General features: G+C 37.5%; 1 protein-coding gene and 1 pseudogene across 6 annotated transcripts in view; one reads left to right on the forward strand and one right to left on the reverse strand.

The window, feature by feature from the left end:
* Positions 1 to 18,960, forward strand: part of TTC3 (tetratricopeptide repeat domain 3) — a 120,218-nt gene that overhangs the window by 13,849 nt on the left and 87,409 nt on the right. For 2 of the 6 annotated variants that reach the window (XM_033232443.1, XM_033232444.1), the window contains exons 2-10: positions 229 to 383; positions 826 to 868; positions 1,186 to 1,336; positions 1,781 to 1,868; positions 3,057 to 3,110; positions 4,098 to 4,218; positions 6,512 to 6,597; positions 7,377 to 7,471; positions 8,626 to 8,688. The exons of the other annotated variants lie outside the window; for them this stretch is intronic. In XM_033232443.1, coding sequence (XP_033088334.1) covers positions 240 to 383; positions 826 to 868; positions 1,186 to 1,336; positions 1,781 to 1,868; positions 3,057 to 3,110; positions 4,098 to 4,218; positions 6,512 to 6,597; positions 7,377 to 7,471; positions 8,626 to 8,688 — 845 coding nt within the window. In that variant the 5' untranslated portion in view covers positions 229 to 239. The remainder of the gene's footprint in view (positions 1 to 228; positions 384 to 825; positions 869 to 1,185; positions 1,337 to 1,780; positions 1,869 to 3,056; positions 3,111 to 4,097; positions 4,219 to 6,511; positions 6,598 to 7,376; positions 7,472 to 8,625; positions 8,689 to 18,960) is intronic. 6 annotated transcript variants of the gene reach the window in all.
* Positions 4,259 to 4,374, reverse strand: LOC117096798 (annotated as a pseudogene).

The following is an 18,960-nucleotide window of genomic DNA, read 5'->3' on the forward strand; positions in this document are numbered from 1 at the left end:
TGTGAACCTAAGGAAAGGAAGAAATAGATTAAATTATTTGGAGAGTGTCAGGGGAAAAGTCAGCAGAATGGGGACAAGAGTCTTTCGGAGCTCAGTGTTCTGATAGAAGTTATTTCCTTGGGACATAGGTTCCAAGTATTTTTCTAATATACCATAGAAGCCAGGAAAACTTTCTTCTATCATCTCAAATGATTTAATTACTGACTTGAGTTTGTGTTGTCTCCTTAGACTTGTGCATCATGGACAATTTTGCTGAGGGAGATTTCACTGTGACAGATTATGCCTTGTTAGAAGATTGCCCTTACATGGACGATTGTGTCTTTGCTGCTGAATTTATGAGCAATGATTATGTTCGTGTGACTCAGCTTTACTGTGATGGGGTGGTAAGTAGGTTTGCTAATTTTTCATTTTTGACATTGTGTACTGAAGGTTTTCTGGTTTAGGGCTCTCTGAGTAAAGATGTTTTTGTGTTACGTGCATTTTGACAGGGAGGTACACATGCTGTTGAAAAGTTGATTTGAGAAGGGAAAGTAAGCACTGGCTCAAAAATAAGATTGTGGAATGCCAGAAGACAAGTGGTGGCAAAAGGTGGTTTTCTGACAGGGAATTAGAAAAGCTCTTGGGGAGAGCCATAGAAGCAAACTCAGGAAATACTGTAAAAAGGGTCTCAAATTAAGACTCATTGGCTGAAGATGTGTTTGAAGCATATAAATAAATGTCCACTGAAAGTTCTTTGGTTAGTTCTGGTAATCCTTAGATCAAAAATCAAGAACTGTACTTTTCCATTTTATTAGACACAAATCAAAATAATTTTCTTCTTTTTAGGGTATGCAATATAAAGATTATATCCAAAGTGAGAGGAATTTAGGTGAGTACACTGGTATTTTTAATGTTAATATATGGAAATACTATAAAGGGAGGTCCATCCATGCTGTCATAACAATACAACAGATTTATATGCCTTTTAAAAATGTATTCCTACTAGTTTTTCACTAGAAATCAGAACTTTTCTTTGTTAAAATAGAGTTTTAGCCAGCACTTAAATATTCTTAACATTTAACAGGCTAAAATACTTCATTCATTTCTTCCCTCTCCATATCCATTTTTGCCTTTTTACTATTAACAGTGTTGATTTATTAAAAAATGAGGCACAAACATTAATTTTAAACTTTTTTTTAAATTAAGAATTTGACATCTGCAGTATATGGTGTAGTAAACCAATTTCTGTCCTGCAAGATTATTGTGATGCCATTAAAATAAACATCTTCTGGCCACTTCTGTTTCAACATCAAAACAGTTCTGTAATATCACGATTGCATCCCTGTGTGGACGCCAAGTAAGTTACTATATGTTACTCATTTTGTATGGACAGTGATAAGCATGTTACCCAATACCAAGGAATGCAAGTTCACTGGAAGGCTTATGTCTTATTCTTGTGTGCTGCTCAACTTTTGTCTAATAGGGTGGAAAAAACAAAGCTTGAGATTTGGATATGAATAAATAATTGTAACATAATCAGTGAAATTCTGAATAGAATAGTACTAGATGGTAGACTAGAAGCTGAGTCGGGAAGAATTAACATGTTTGTTTATAAATATCAGTGTTATAGTACAGAAGAGAGTATTTTGTTCACTGAATAAATAGCTTAGTTATTGTTACCTAGAGTGAAGAAAAAGAGAACTTATTTTTTTAATGGTTTGAGATACATAGCTAAGCATAAAGTTCAATGAATTTGTATATATGATAATCTAATCTTTTAAAAAATAAATTTGTCTTTAAGCAATTCACGTGCTTCTGAGATAAGTTTGAAGAAATTACAACATCTTGAGTTGATGGAAGATATTGTGGATTTGGCAAAGAAAGTTGCTGTAAGTGGTAGAATGTAGGTTCCCCCTAAGCCCTTGGTTTAAATAATATAAACATTTATATAGTGTTAGGCTCATATGACTAATTTATAGCAATTAACAGGTAATGGTTTTAGTTTTGGTTAACGTGAGATGAATCTGCTATCCATCAGTGCGTGCTCAGTATTTGAGAGATCAGGGAGATGACTGCTGTCATGGTTCTATGCTGGGGACCAGGACTGCATCTTGTCATTAAAGGATAGAAATTGGAACTTGTCGCAGAAAGTGGGGCATGGATTCATAGAAACCTTTGCCACAGGTTCTGAAAGTGATGTGCTCTATCTGTTGATATAAAAACACATCACCATCAACAAATATTTTGTCTTTGGGTAGGTAGACTTTATCAGGGCAGATTTGAGGAGGTGTCCTTCCTTACACTATTGAGATAAGTTGAGAGTTTTTGTGGTTTTAAAATTTTTTTTGAAAGCTGTTGGATAAGCTTTTTAAATTTCAGTTGGTTGTGGAGTCAAGTGTTGTTCTTGGTACTATTAAATTTAGAAAGGACATTCTGATGTTTATATTCTGCAGTAGTTATTTGCAGTAACATACAAATGTTAGCCACCATGCCTGGCCTAGTGTAAGCCACCGCGCCTGGCCTAGTGCAATGAACTTTGAAAATTCATGTTGGCTGGTCATGGTGGCTCATGTCTGTAATCCCAGCACTTTGGGAGGCTGAGGCAGGTGGATCATTTGAGGTCAGGAGTTTGAGACCAGCCTGGCCAACATGTTGAAACCTCGCCTCTACTAAAAATACAGAAATAATGGCACGTGCCTGTAATCCCAGCTACTTGGGAGACTGAGGCAGGAGAATCGCTTGATCCTGGGAGGCGGAGGTTGTGGTGAGCTAAGATTGTGCCACTGCACTCCAGCCTGGGTGATAGAGTGAGACCCTGTCTGAAAAAAAAAAAAAAAAAAAACTCACATGTCTAAAGATTACACTAAGTTATTTTACTACTAGAACCCAATGGGAGACTATTTTGGAATTTCTTGTCTTAGGGTCTTAAGGGGTAACTTGGTCATGTAAATGCTTGTTGGAAGTGTATTATTGTGTACGTATAGTAGTGTTCCTAAAATGTAGGCCATTTTTCCATTAGAAAATTCAAGTAGAATTGACTGAATAAGGAAAAAATATGTCCTTTTTTTATTTTTCAGAATGATTCATTCCTCATTGGAGGCTTATTGAGAATTGGTTGTAAAATAGAAAATGTAAGTGTTAAACACAGAACCTGACACAGCCACTGTGGATGAGTGGCAGTTACCTCACTGCTCATTTCCTCTTGTATTGAGTCCATACGCTCAATGTTCTATATGTGGGGTTTGGTAGTATTGACTTCTATATTTTCTTTAAGCAGACTCCTCATTTTGGGGGTTTGGATCTTTTTTTAACCCATGTACATAGTGTAATTTTGAGCTTATTTTACAAGTTGATTCTTTTTCTTAGATTATTTACCTGGCTTATGTTTCCCCAAATGAAATTATTAGGCCTCTGGTATGAGTATTTTTTGATATGTAATTACTAGGTAATCTCCAGATTCAATGTTAAACCAATTTTGAATTATACTGATGCCATAAACATCTATGTTTACCTTAAGCCCATTGTTAACTTTAATTTTTGAAGTTACTTTAGACACTAGAAGTACAAATAACGTTTCTGTGAATTCTTGATCCTTCATGGAGATCACTGTACTGAGTGCCCATTTGCCCAGACACATCTTCCCCTTGTTCTTTATCTCCTTATTCTTCTATTTGTCACAGACCACATAAAATAATGTAGTTCCTCTGGAGAACTTTAATCTATAAATTTAACCTTGGGATAAGGATGGAGGTCTTTGTGTAGATGAGATCTGAGAACCCTCATCCACCTTGTTATATTGCACTCGCCTGCTACCCCAGGCAGTCTGGCCAGGTTGTAGACCTCAAATTCCAGGTCTGTAATAATTGCAGAAGCATCTTGAGCTCTGAGAGTGGTCTGAGGTCTCCTGAAGAGGTAACATATGTGAGTCCATGGTGTCTGTTAATTTACATGTCAGAGTCTGTCTACTCTAGGTTATGTGCCGGAGTAGCAAAAAATAATTGGTTGTACCAGTTTTGTATTAAAGATCTGACATACTTGCATAAGATGAATTTATAATACCACATGCAAATTTAGAATTAATAACCAAGTCCCCATTCTTCATTTCTCTTTTGAAACAGAAAATCTTGGCAATGGAAGAAGCTCTGAATTGGATAAAATATGCAGGCGATGTAACAATTCTAACTAAATTAGGATCAATTGACAATTGTTGGCCTATGTTAAGTATTTTCTTTACTGAATGTAAGTATAAATGCTTTAAATTGTTACTTGACTCGGTTTTTAAAGTTATTTGGGAAAATGAGATGTATAGTTATGTGATTTCTGATTTATCTTAGAAGTTTAAACTGATAAGAATAGATACTACACTTGATCTTAGCCAGAAGGCCGAGAAGCGATGTCTTCTTAGAATTTTTAAAAAATGTTTTTTATGTATGCCTGAAAAAGAGAATTTCAAACCAGTAGTTAATTTTATTCTGTATTTTTTGTCTTAATGATTTTTGTGACATTGTATTTTAAAAATTTTTGCTGAATGGATATCGTAAGTTATTATATGTAATACTCAAAGAGACCACAACTGGGCCGGGCATGGTGGCTCATGCCTGTAATCCCAGCACTTTGGGAGGCTGAGGTGGGCAGATCACGAGGTCAGGAGATCGAGACCATCTTGGCTAACACGGTGAAATCCCATCTCTACTAAAAATACAAAAGAATTAGCCGGGCATGGTGGCAGGCACCTGTAGTCCCAGCTACTCGGGAGGCTGAAGCAGGAGAATGGTGTGAACCCGGGAGGCGGAGCTTGCAGTGAGCCGAGATGGCGCCACTGCACTCCAACCTGGGCGGCAGAGCGAGACTCCGTCTCAAAAAAAAAAAAAAAATGGAGAGAGACCACAACTGGGTAGTCTCCTTCGTAAGAAAAAGTAACCGAAGCTAAGCTTATGATTTTTATTTTCTTCATGAGTCTGTTATTGTTTTATGTATGAGGTAACTGCCTTACATACTTCTTTTACTGTGTGAAATATTTTTCTTTAAAGCATTTGAATGTTAGCAGTGTTTTTATAGTGTAGTTATAGGAATCTTGAAACAGGAAAGATTTGGGTTTTCAGTAGATGATGACCAATAATTTACCATCTCTGCTGAGATAAAGGCAAATTTTGCACTATTGACTTAAGTGCTAGAAAGGAATTAAATGCCACATCTTTCTCATAGATTTATTAGACACTGGGGTGTATTACACTGATAGAGGTTGTTCTCTTCATTGTTTTGGAGGCCCTTAATTATAAGCTAGATATTATGGTGGAAATGGAGAAGCAGTATCTTTTATTGGGTACACCTCTTTAGGCTGATAGCTGATTTTTTACATTCTATTTTCTTTATAATAACTCTGCAAGGTGGCTGTTATTATGTTTATTTTAGCAGTGAGCACACTGACTTTGAGAGGTTAAGTGTTGTTTCTGCAGTCTAGTAAGTAGTAGGTAGGACTAGATAAGTCAGATCTCTCTGATCTCAAAGCCCAGGTTTTCCTCCATGTAATCTTACTCTGTTCCTTAGAATTTATTTATTTGGTGACTTTCCTAGGTCCTTTATTGAATCTTAAATTTTAGGTACTCTTTTCACTTTAGAAATGAATATGTTTGGCTAGAGGCTTAACTATAGTTTTGTTGCAGTACATTTTTTTTTTGCCACTTTAAAACATCCTTTTTATGTAATAGCTTACAATGTAGAAAATGAGGCCTGATAAACTTTGGTTACTTACTGCATCTTAGTTTATTAAATTGTTGTAATAATAGTGTTCCAACTTCTCATTGTAACATTTTACTCATGAGAGTCAAAATACTGAATAAAAACATTTGAAAGTATTTATTTAAAATAGGTTGAGCATCAAAAATCCAAAATCTGAAATGCTCCAAAATTTGAAACTTTTTGAGCTTCGCTATGACACTCGAAGGAAATGCTCATTGGAGCATTTTGAATTTTTGGATTTGGGATACTCACCCAGTATAATGCAAATATTCCAAAATCCAAAATTATCCCAAATCCAAAACACTTCTGATCCTAAGCATTTTGAATAAGAGATACTCCATCTTTATATTAAATATATTGTAGAAAGTAGTTTTCCAGGTTTTTGTTTTCATACATTTTTATTGAATATCGTGCATAGTACACCATACATGCTTGACAGTGTTTATTGAAGTAAGTGATTATGTGGCCTATTTAGAATATTTTATGACAGTGCATTTATTAGAAATACAATTGCAACTAATATAATAATAAATAAAGGTTTTTTATTGCTAGAAGTAAAAAGTGAGATTAGATTCATAGCAAGCAATAACTGATGTTTTCTGCAACATTTTATCAGTTTATTTTTTACTATGTTATCTAATACACATAAAAGGTTACAAGAAACGTGCTATTTAGAAAGAATAATAATATAGGACCTTTGTGGACTCACCTAACTTAAGATTTAAAGTATTATCAATACCAATTTTTTTTTAACAAATATTCTCTCTTGCTCTCTCCTAAAAATAAAATTTAGACAAGTACCACATAACTAAAATTGTAATGGAAGACTGCAATTCACTTGAAGAACTTAAAACTCAAAGTTGTATGGATTGTATAGAGGTGAGAATGAATATAATAAATATATTTTAAGATTTGCCCGTTAGAACTTTTAACACTCAGAGGAAGTTAATAAAACTGCTGACAATATACAGTTCATAAAATTGAATGACATATTTGAGGGAAGCTATATTTAAAAGTGGGTCTACCAAATACAGCACAAAAATTTTAGTAATTATTCATAATGTGATGGTTTTGTTTACTTTTAATATTCTCTAACCAAGTTAGTGTTGAGTCATTCAAGATAGGTTTATTTAAATATATATACTGAGACTGCGCATGATGGCTCACGCCTGTAGTCCCAGCACTTTGGAAGGTCGAGGTGGGAGGATTGCTTGAGGTCAGAAGTTCAAGACCAGCTTGGGCAACATAGCAAGACCTGGTCTCTACAAAAAATTTTTAAAAATTAGCTTGGCATGGTGGGGTGCACTTGTAGTCCTAGCTACTTGGGAGACTGAGATGGGAGGATCCCTTCGGCCTGGGAGATCGAGGCTGTTGTGAGCTGTGATTGCACCACTGCCCTCCAGCCTGGGTGACAGAGTGAGACCCTGTCTCTAAAAGTATATATGTGTGTGTGTGTGTGTGTGTGTGTAGTGTGTGTCTATATATATATATATATATGTAACAAAATATTGGGTATTGTAATCTCATTTTCTACATAAATAATCCCCTAGTTATTTCTGATATCCAAGATAGAAACCCAGATCCATTTTTCCTAGGTATTGGGTTCTTGATTATCTTTGGAGCTAATTGATGGGTCTTCTTTCACCTTGGTTTCTCAGCAAGGAGAACTAATGAAAATGAAAGGAAATGAAGAGTTTTCCAAAGAAAGATTTGATATAGCTATTATCTATTACACCAGAGCCATTGAATATAGGTAAGAGCAAATAGAACCAAAGAAATCCTGTTTCTGTGTCAGATCAAGTTAGAATGGTAGTCAGAAGAAATAAAAACAAGATGGGGAATTGGAAAGTATCTTCCAACTTGTTACGCAGAATAGATTTTCTCATCCTTGGGCATTCGAAGCACTGAAGATGGCCTGGGTATATGAAGCTAACGTAGTAGCATAACTCAAGCAAGTCAGGCAAAATTGTGAATTTGGTTCTGTCCTCTTCCATTTTCTTTAAAACTTTCCAGTACAGTTATCTCTTTTGCCTTGTTCTCATTTTGCTATCAACCAAGTCCTCCCAAATTATTAACTGGTCAAAAAGGATTAAAGGATTAGTTCTTAATACTGAAGATGCCACCCATTCAGGGTTTTTTGCTTTCTAAGAGGGAACTTTTACAGGATAATTGAGAGAATACATGCATGCTCTCTACCTTGTCTTCTCTTTGCTCAGCTGCTAGAATTTTGTAGCTTTCCTCCAGATGTGCCTCATAACTGTGCCCCTGTTGTCTCAGTTGGGCCACGTAACATTGTAGCAGCCTTTGAAGGGTGCTCTGTAGCCACTGCTCTTTTTCCTCCCTTGCGCATCTCCACAGGGAATGAGGGAATCCAGTTAGTGTGTCACCTCTGAAAGGCTGCTGCCCTATTCTTTTGAGGAAGAAGTGGAGGAAAGGGAGATACGTTTTACCACACATAGTCAAATAAAACTAAAAAACAAAAGTTCAAATGAAGCTATTTTAATTTGCAATTACTGTAGGCTTCCTTTCTCAGTTGTTTGTCAAAACGACGTAGTCGTAGTCCTGACTTACTGTATAAGTAATGCTATCCTCTAGAGTTACTCTGTAGTTTGCTAGCTCTTTAATATGTCTCATTTGATCCTCACAACAGCCCTATGAGTTAGAGCAACTAGAGTTATCTTCATTTTGAATATAGGGAAGTTTAGGTTGGTTCAAACAAAGTTATTTATGTAGGAAGTGAAGGAACTGGGACTTAGCCAGTTAAGACTCCAGGTCCTATATTCTTTTTGCTCTGCCACACAGATGTAAAGTTGAAAAAAAGTTTTCTTGTGCCTTATGTTTTCTGCGTGATTTTTATTTGTTTCATACGTAATGTGCTTTACTGACTAAACATTGTGTCTTTTTAAGACCTGAAAACCACCTTCTTTATGGTAACCGAGCTCTTTGTTTTCTTCGTACTGGACAGTTTAGGTAAGTTGGTTAAAATATCTCAACCACTGACTTATTGTGCTAAATACCCATTTTTGGGAAACTTTTCTGTTTTGCAGGTATACAAGAAAATCCTTGACTAGTTCTTTGGCAGAAATACTTAAGTGGTTAAAATAATACACTTAGGCTTTATATATAACAACAGTGACAGCAGCAGCTATTCTGATTGAGTGCAGACATATGTTAAGCATTATTTTAAGTGCTTTGCGTATGTTATTTAGTTCTCACAGCACCTGTAATAGGTAGGTAATGTTATAGTTCACATTTTACGTGACCAACGTGTACTACTAGTGATACCAAGATTTGAACACAGATTTTATCTGATAATGTCAAAGTCTGTGTTTATGACATCTATATTACCTCTTTATGCTCTGTTAATTAATCCATATAGTATAAAAGAAGCATTTTCATTTTTTCTCTGTTTATCCTGGTATAAAAAATTAAGTAAATATCCTTCGTAAGTGAAAGAAAGCAAATAAATTTAATAGTATAGGAGTGGAATCATAATTCATTCCTAGTTCCTTATATTGAATTTAAGCTGAGTTTTTATTTATTAGCTAAAAAAGACTGAGAAAAATACTGCACTATGATTTTATTGTTCCCCCAGTATAAAATTTTTAGAACATAAATTATAAGCATTAATATTGAGCAGATAGACTATTATATTTAATTTTGTCCTGCTTTACTGTAAGAAGGGTGTAGGGTGGAGTCAAGAATACATCCACACAGTAGAAGAATATTCAAAAGAAAACAAACCAGAAAACGAAGTTGGAATCTGGGATTCTCAGAACCGAGCTTCACAGGCATAAGGTCCTGCATAGGTATTAGTTAGAATTCATATTTGCCTCTGACCTTCAGCTGTCCAAAATGAAATGGGAAAACTTGACAAGTTACTTAATTCTCATTGTCCATAAAGAAACAGGACACCAATTTGTCAGGTGAAACAGTTTTCCTAGTGTTTAGTTTTGAAGGAAGGTGGGCTGTAATATTAATTGAGTGATGGAGTAGAGAATAATCTCAGCAGTATTCTTATGCATAGCAAAAAACTCCCTGAAAGCACAGTTTTGAGTTTCACAAATACGTTTTTTGTGAAGTTTTCTCATGAAAGCTGAGAATCTGCTGTCAGTTGTTTTTCAGTGAAAGCACTTGTATGGGAGGGTGGGAGTGGGGAAGGTAGTATATTCTAAGCATGTAGCTTTAAAAATAACATTTATTGTGTTTTTCTTTTATTGTAAACAGAACACATTCTCATGGTAGAAAATTTGGAAAATACAAGAGTTTAAAAAGAAGAAAATAAAAATCACCAGTAATCCAACCACCTTGGAGAATACCGCTGTATTAACGTTATGCAGCTTTTAGATGGCTTAAGCCGTGGATAAACCGAGGCTATCTAGACTAGAGGAATGGATGGGCTTGACACAGTCTTCCATCAATACCACTGTCCTCAACGGGTTCTGACAAGAAATGAGCTGCAAGTGTCTTTAGGTTATTGCTTCTGGCTAGGTCCAGAATTGCATTTATTTTGTGCTGTTTAAAGGTGAATTTGTATGCTTTCAAGATCAGATGAATAGGTTGGTAACTTGGCTAGCCTCTTGTGAAAATTGAGGTGCCTATCTGAAATATTGCTTGGCAGAAGGTATCCACTTTCCACCTCTGAGAGCTGAGAGGCAAACCAGGGTGTTTCTGCTCTCTTTCATGAGTGTTGAATGCTAGACACACAAGGAAGATCCTTCTAATATCTTGCTGCAACAGGAGGTGAATCAAAGTAGAAGTACAGAAGCTAGGTAGCTTGGTGAGGTAAAGGCCAAGAGCAGCTTGTGGATCTATCCTTGTACCTCCTTGCTGATGGTCTAGCTTGTGGTTTAATACCATCTACATTTCACTAGAGCCAGGTGAGCAGCATTGAGAACCCTTTGTTTCTTACTAGGCAATCACCAATATGTATTGGATGCCTGTTTTATGCATGAAGTGTTTTACCACACTGGTTTTGCTGGTGTTTCCTACCTCCTCACATATTGTCTATATGATTTGCTCAATAATGTAGGGATGTTTTCAGAGTCCATAGTATATGTAACTCATAGTATATATGTAAGTCCATAGTATAGTATATATATATCAGGTGACTAGATGGTGTGACTTAAGGAAAGAACACGTTGCCAGTAATTCGGATGTGCCATTGACACAGGAGGACCCATGCCTGAGAAAGACTTTTATCTGAGTTACTGAGGTTGAGATGTTTTGAAGCTCTCAAGCAGAGGGGTGCTGGATCTGCTGTGGGAATCTGGCTGAGCAGCTGCAGGGACAGCTGGGGGTAAAGCACCCACCCTTCCCCAGTTTGGTGAGGATGCACTCCTTAGCTGTTCTGCAAGGCCAGACTGCTTATCTCCTGTCATTGAAGCAAGAATTGAGATGTCCAAAGAGGACAGAAATGGGACAATTTAATACTAGAAAAGGAATAAAAGGGTTAAAGTCTTGAATGCTAAAACTTCTGAAATACTTAATCCTAAAAGATTAGAAAATATAAGTTGAAACTTCAAATGAAAAAGAGATTCAATTTAAAAAAGAGAACTTTGGTAAGATTAATCTCTCAAAGGGTAAAAATAATAATACTGTATCTTACAACATGGTTATCACTGTTCTGAGCACTTAATGTGTATTAACTCATAAAACCCTCACAACTGTGTGAGGTAAGTGCTACTGCCTCTTTACAGATGATGAAACTGAGGTATAGGGAGGCCAAGCAAAGTGTCTGAGGACACTAGGTGGATGTGATGGAGCCAGAATTTGAACGCAGGCAGCCTGGATATAGAGTCTCTACTATTAATCACTATGGGAAAGTGGTGATAGAATAAAAGGGAATGTGAAAGTTGGAAAAATTAAAAAATAAATGGTCTAAATAGTCAGTACACGTTTATGAGGAAATGATTATCCTTCCAGGACATGTAGATTAAAAACTATGTTTCTTGTTTATACCCATCAAATGGACAAAAGTTTAAAAATCTCATAATACCAAGTGTTTGAGAGGATGTGGAACAAAGGAGACTCTCATATTCAGCTGGAGAAAGTGTAAATTGGTACAATCACTTTGGAGAGCAATTTGACAAGGTGAAGATGTGCATACTCCGCAATCCACTTCTAGGCTCATATCCTCTGAACTCTCAGATGTGTACCCAAGAAGATATGTATACGCCTTCATGATAGCATTGTTTGTAAGAGTAAAGAAATGGAAACGACCTAAATGGCCATCAATAGGGGAATGGATAAATATGGTATATTCATACAATGGAATTCTATATGGCAGTTAAAATGAACGCAATGCTGAGTGAAAAAGCAAGTTGCAGAATGATTTGTACACTGTGATGCCATTTATTAATGTTTAAAAACATGCAAAACAATAAGCATATATTACAGACTGTGTATTAACAATGTTTAAAAATGCATGGGTGTGTTAAACACCCAGGGAGTGGCTGGGGAGAGAAGGAGGGAAAAGGGATTGGAGTTGGGAGGGATGGTACACAGTGGATGTCAACTGTAACAAACTACTACAAAAAGAGCTGAAGTAAATATGGCAAAATGTTAATTTCTTGCTAAGGTGGTATGCCATTGGTACATGGGTGTTCGTTTTGTTAATGATGTTCTCTGTACTTCTATGTATACTTGAAATATTTGATAAAAAGTGAAACAAAATATGATTAAAAATGCACATGAGAAAAGGAACAGAAAACAAGAACAGTGACCACTAAACATCAAGGATAAAATAGTGAACAGTGACCTTGAAAAGAGAAATATAAGTATTGTAAGGCCAGTTGCAGAAGTGTGAAGTGTGTGTGGGGAACCCTGAGGTGAGGTACATATGGGGAAACAGATGCTTCATTCAAACATGGTGGCAGTGGCAGTGATGATTTTAATGCCAAAATAGTCATGCCGTTTGTAAATCCAACCACTTTTGGGTGAATGTAAGTTAGGCCAAGCGCCTTTCAAAACCCTTCTGGTCCTGCGAATGTTGCGCTTGGAAAACACAGGAGATGGGGTTGGCGTGAGGCAGGGGTTGGGGAACTGTGCTGCCTCCTGCGCCCCCACTCCTGCCGCAGCCTCTCCCCTTCAAATCTTCACATTGAGGATTGTGTTTATCCCGACACCTGGCTTAGAAGATGAGATGTCCATTTTATTCTGCTCCTTCTCAAAGTGTACTTTTCAAATACGAGTTGGTAACTATAGTGCATTTGAGAGCGATCATTGTAATTGAAGTAATCAGAACTTTTCAGTTTAGACAAGAATCTAGAGAAAGGAATTAGGCATGTCTGTACCTTCTGCAGTTCCAACAGCTTATGTAATATATGTGATTAGGCTTTGCCCACTTACTATTCAATTCATTCTTGAGGGACTCATGGAAAATTCAGATTCTTTGGTGGGATGTGATGAACTGTGTAAGGGAAAATGTTAATTGGAGAAAGGGAATGCTTAGCTTAAATGGTTTTTGTGTTGCTTTGGAAAATCATGTATTTTTAAACTTGGTGTTTACTTCAACTGTTGGTATTCATTTAAGTACCCATCACATGATACTGCCTTCCATCAGATCTCAACTGTGATTGGTAGCAGACAGATAGATATTAACTGACTCCTCTCTTGTTGCTTCTTTTCCCCCTAAATTTCTCTAAGACTAGAGATATAAAGCACTGTATGTTTCTGTGAGAATTTCACAAATTCTTGTGTGTGTGTGTGGGTTTGGTGAATTATTCCTCACTCTGCCCTCTGGTGTGTTTTCTTTATTTTTACTTAGAAGCCACTGAATTTGCTTTTGAAGAAAACATTTACTTTTTTCAGTCTTATTTGGGGTGTACCCCCTTTAAAAAAAAACAATAACAAATGCACATGGTAAGCAACAGAGTAGGAAAAGGTACACTTGCCCACTCTGACCCATCCTCTGATTCATCTCTTCATATCTTTGTGTATTCCCATAATATTTTATGCCTTTACAAGTGCTTATGTTGAACCAAATGAAGTGGCCATTTTTGTAAGTCAGAATATAGGCAGTTTTATTTGGTTTAATGTAATGTATATGTCTTTTTCTTTAAATGGGTAGGAACATACTACATACGCTGTTGTACGTTGTGGTTTTTTTTTATATTTAAGTCTTGGAGCTTGTTGTGGATCTGTATATAGAGACCTACCTTGTTCTTCATGTCTGCACAGTGTTTTCCTGAATGGACTTCCCATGTAATCCATTAGTTCATATTATATCAGTATATAGTTTATATGTATGCTTAGTTTATATTAGTATGTAGATTATTTTATTTACAGTGTTAAATTATAGATTTATTAGTATGTAGATTATTTCCCTTTTAAAGATTATATATACCTATGCAATGATTATCTTTTTACTTATGTTTTACACTCAGGTTCAAATATATCTGTAGGACACATTTCTGATAAATTTATTTTACTCAGTTGAATGAAAGAACATATCATTTTAATTATAGACACTAACTTTTTATTTAAAATATATGTTTATTCAGTCCATGGTTATTATTCACTGCATGTTTGTCAGTGACTGACCTTTATACCTGAATCTTGCTTTTGTTCCTTAGTTGGAAGATCTGGAAACTTGGGGAATAGTTGTTATTTCTTTATTGATCTGGTCAGGTCCTGAAAATAATTATAATTGAGGAAAAAAGCAATATCCCTTATATGGCTTGCAAAATTCTTGCATACTTTTTATGGTATGGTTTGAGAGAGTCAATAAATAGCATCTCCTTTCCCTTCCAAGTGCAGAATCGGTTAAAAGATGGATGGAAAAGACAGGCAACTGGTGATCAGATATTGCCTTTATTACAGATGCAATTGGAGAACAGGCCTTAAGTCTGATAGTCAAGGGGCTGGTTACTACTAGGTTGGTGCAAAAGTAAATGTGGTTTTTAGAAGTAATGGCAAAACCCCTAATTACTTTTGCACCAACCAATAATTCACCCACAGTCAGAACAGGGCTCTTGGGAACTTTAAGCCTGAAAGAAAAGGGAATCTGGTGTTTCAGTTTCCAAAGAGTAAGGCCAGGTACAGTGGCTCATGCCTGTAATCCCAGCACTTTGAGAGGCTGAGGCGGATGGATCACTTGAGGTCAGGAGTTTGAGACCATCCTGGCCAACATGGTGAAACCCCGTCTCTACTAAAAATACAAAAATTAGCTGGGCATGGTGTTACATGCCTATAATCCCAGCTACTCGGGAGGCTGAGGCAGGAGAATCGCTTGAACCCAGGAGGCAGAGGTTTCAGTGAGCTGAGATTGCACCACTGCTGTCCAGCCTGGGCGATAGAGCGATACCATGTCTAAAAAAAAATAAAAAATAAAAAGGATTCCAAAGAGTGAGAAAAAGAAGAGGCAAAGCCACATATGATTAGTGTCCCTCCCTTGCCAATAGATAATTATTATTCATCATCTGGGGATGTTAGCCAAGGGTGGGGAGAGGAAAGAGTTCAGGAGTAATTAGCAAATCCACATGGAAACTAGGGGAGAGGGAATAAGTGTTCTTTACAAACATCGTCTTTTAGGGCAGAATGTAGCATATTTTATATGGAGTAATGAGGAGGGGCTGGAAAAATAAAAACACTTCCCCATGTAAGAGCAGTAAGTTGGAGCACCTGTACTGGAACTCTGTTTCTTACTCTGTTTAATACTCTTACCGTGTCACACAGTCTTCAGGAGTAAATAACTGTTTGCATCTTGAGTCTTGTCCCATTTTGATACATCTCTTGTGCAGGGAATTGCTGCTACCAAAAGTCAAACCTGATTATTTAGACCCTGGGCTGCAGTGGTCTGGATAAGCAATAGCATCATGTAATTGACTATGCCCACTTTGCCTTAGTTGTAGGATGTGGTCATATGCCAGTAAATATGAAATTTTATTAGCATTAATTGCATTCATATACTAATATTGTGTTATTTATAATATATGCTATTATAACAATGCTGTTTGTAGTGCCATTATTATAATAAGTAACATTCAGCATTGATTCAACAAATATTGGGGTTCTGTTGATGGATAATGTCAGAAATGAGCAAAAACAGCCTCTGTGTTTCAGACAGTGGGCTGGCATTGTGAGGGCCTGTATTGGGAGGAATTTGTTGCATTTGTGGTACTGATAGTTGCTAGATGGCCTGAATACAGAGGAGAGGGTAGTATGGCCATAGGCTAAGCCAAGCAGGGCCTTGTAGGCTGTGTTAAGGCTTTTGGCCTTTAAGAGCAATAAGAAAGTAAAGGATTTTAAACTGAGGAGAGAGCATGATTAGTAAATAAAATTGAGCACAGTGAAAATGGATCTGAAGGGGATGTAGTAGGAGGCTGTTACACTAGCCCAGGCCAGAGATGATGGCTTCCAGCAGAATATTGACAGTGGAAATGGAAAAGTGGAAGGATTCAAGAGTTTAGAGGTGAAGTTGACAGAAGTTGCTTGTGGTTGGTGTTGGAACGTGAGAGTGAAGGCGGTTGGAACTGTTCTGACGTTTCTGCCTTAAGCAGCATTATGGATTATGGGCCTACTCACTCACATTGGGATTGCTGGAAGAGGAATAAATTTGTAGGAGGTAGAACTGCACTTCACTCTCAGACGCTGAATCGAAGTACCTTTGAAGGCCAGGCGTGGTGACTCACAGCTGTAATCCCAGCACTTTGGGAGGCCGAGGTGGGAGGATCACCAAAGTTCAGGAGTTTGAGACCAGCCTGGCCAACATGGCGAAACCCCGTCTCTACTACAGCTACAAAAATTAGCTGGGCGTGGTGAGGGGAGTGCGTCTAATCTCAGTTACTCGGGAGGTTGAGGCAGGAGAACTGCTTGAACCTGAGAGGCGGAGGATGCAGTGAGCCAAAATTGCGCCATTGCACTCCAGCCTGGGCAACAAGAGCAAAACTCTGTCTCAAAAAAAAAAAAAAAAGTGCCTTTGAAGCATCCAAATTGCAATGTTGTATAGATAGTGAGTTATATGGGTCTGGAACTCAAGGGAGAGTTTGGACGGGAGACATGTTTGGGATAGTTAGCCTCCATGATTTGAAGTTGTGGGTGAGACTGCTTACAGAAGTGTTTCTCAACCTGGACTGCACTTTGGAATCACTGAACTTTGACAAATACCACCCACCCTAGAGATTCTGATTCAATTAATCTAGAGTAAAGCTTGGGCATTGGGCTTATAGGACCTCCCCAGATGGTACTAATGTGCAGTCAAGGTTGAGACCCACTGGCCTAGAGAGAACCTAGGCTGAGACTAGGAGAGGAATCAGGATTGAGCCTTGAACACATATGACCAGTTGGAGAAGGATGAGCCTGCCCAGGGGAGTATTAAAAGGTGATCAGAGAGATGGAACAAAGACTAAGTGTGGTGTCAGAAGTAAGTAAAAGAATGGTCAGCAGTGTCTGTTGGCTACTGAGAAGCCAGTTACAGTGGAACTTAGATTTGGCAACATAGGTGTCATTCAGTAACCATAGGGAAAGCTGTCAGTTCTTGGAACAGATGCCAATTAGATGGGGTTGAGAAATGCGAGGAAATGGAGACAGCTAGCATAGGCAGCTTTTAAAGGTATTTGGGGAGAGAGACCCAGTGTGTCTCTTTAAATGGTAAAGAAAACTTACCTTATTCAGGAGTTCCAGAAGAAGGTGGCGCTAGGGTTGTATATTCAGTGGCTCAGCAATGTCATCAGAGACTTAGATTTTTCCAGCCTCAGTGTGTGACTTGGTCCTCAGACTGTCCCCTCAGAATGTAGGATGGCTGCTGTAATTCATACGTCTTCAGCAGAAGAAGGACAACTTTGTCTTATGTCCTTTAAAAAAAAATCTTAATACACATGCTGAAAAGTATACAAGTGTTAAGTGTAGATGGAATTTTCAGAAGTCAAACAACTGTAACCAGCGCACAGATGACAACCCCAGTACCCCAGAAGTTCCTCTTGTTCCTCCTCCTAGTCATGACCCACCTCCTCCCCCAGGATAACTACCAGCCTGGCTTCCGGTGGTTAATTGCCTGTTTTAGTGCAATGTAATGAAATAATATACTATGTATTCTTTTATGTTTGGTTTTCAGCATAGTTTTTGAGATCCATATTGTTGCATGTAGTAAAGTGTTCATCGATTGCATGAATATACCACATTTTATCCATTCTATTGTTGATGGGCATTTGGGTAGCTTCTTGTATTTGGCTTTTACAGATAGTATTGTTGTGAACATACGTATTCATTTCTGTTGAGTGTATAATCAGGGAGTGGAATTGCTGTGGACAGAGGGTATGCTTATATGCATTTAGCTTTCCTGTGTGATTGTATCATTTTGTACTCTTACAGCAGCATATGAGAGTTTCAGTTCTGTGCCCTCACCAACACTTACTATTTTTCATCTTTTATTGTAGACATTCTGGTGGGTGATGGTGGTATACCACTGTGATTATAATTTACATTTTCATAAATTGATTAAGGATGTTTCAGATTTTCATAAGGTTATTGACCATTTGGATATTCTCTTTTGTGAAGTGCCTGTTTAAGTCTTTTGCTATTTTTTTCTCTTGAGTAGAATGCCTTATTCATTTTTAGGAGTTTTTCTCTTGTATTCTGAATACGAGTCATTGGTCAGATATATGTATTGCAAATATCTTCTCACACTCAGTGGCTTGCCTTTTCACTGTCGATGTTTTCTTTTCACAAACAAGTTACTAATTTTAATGTAGTACAGTTTATCGGTTTTTCTCTCTGTGATAAGCTCTTTTTGTGTTCTGTTTATCGTCTTTACCCATTCAAAGGTCACCAGATTCTCTGTGTTTCGTCTAAAGGTTTGATTGTTCAACTTTGATGTACAACTTTGTATTTAGTGTGAGGTAGTGTTCAAGATTCATATGGGCCTGAAGCGGTGGCTAACGCCTGTAATCCCAGCACTTTGGGAGGACAAGGCAGGAACTTTGACAAATACCACCCACTTGACAAATACCATTGCTTGAGCCCAGGAGTTTGAGACCATCCTGGGCAACATAGTGGGACCCTGTCTCTCCAAAAAATTCAGAAATTAGCCAGAAATTAGCTAGGCGTGATGGCACGTGCCTGTAGTACCAGCTACTCAGGAGGCTTAGGTGGGAGGAGTGCTTGAGCCTGTGATGTCAAGGCTGTGGTGAGAGGGACTGGCACTGCACTCCAGCCTGGGTGACAGAGTGAGACCTTGTTTCAAAAAAAAAAAGAAAAAAGAAAAAAAAGATTCATATGGATGTCCAATTGACCCAGCACCAT

Source organism: Trachypithecus francoisi, unplaced genomic scaffold (genome assembly GCF_009764315.1).
Source record: "Trachypithecus francoisi isolate TF-2019V2 unplaced genomic scaffold, Tfra_2.0 Lachesis_group14, whole genome shotgun sequence".
NCBI lineage: Eukaryota > Metazoa > Chordata > Mammalia > Primates > Cercopithecidae > Trachypithecus > Trachypithecus francoisi.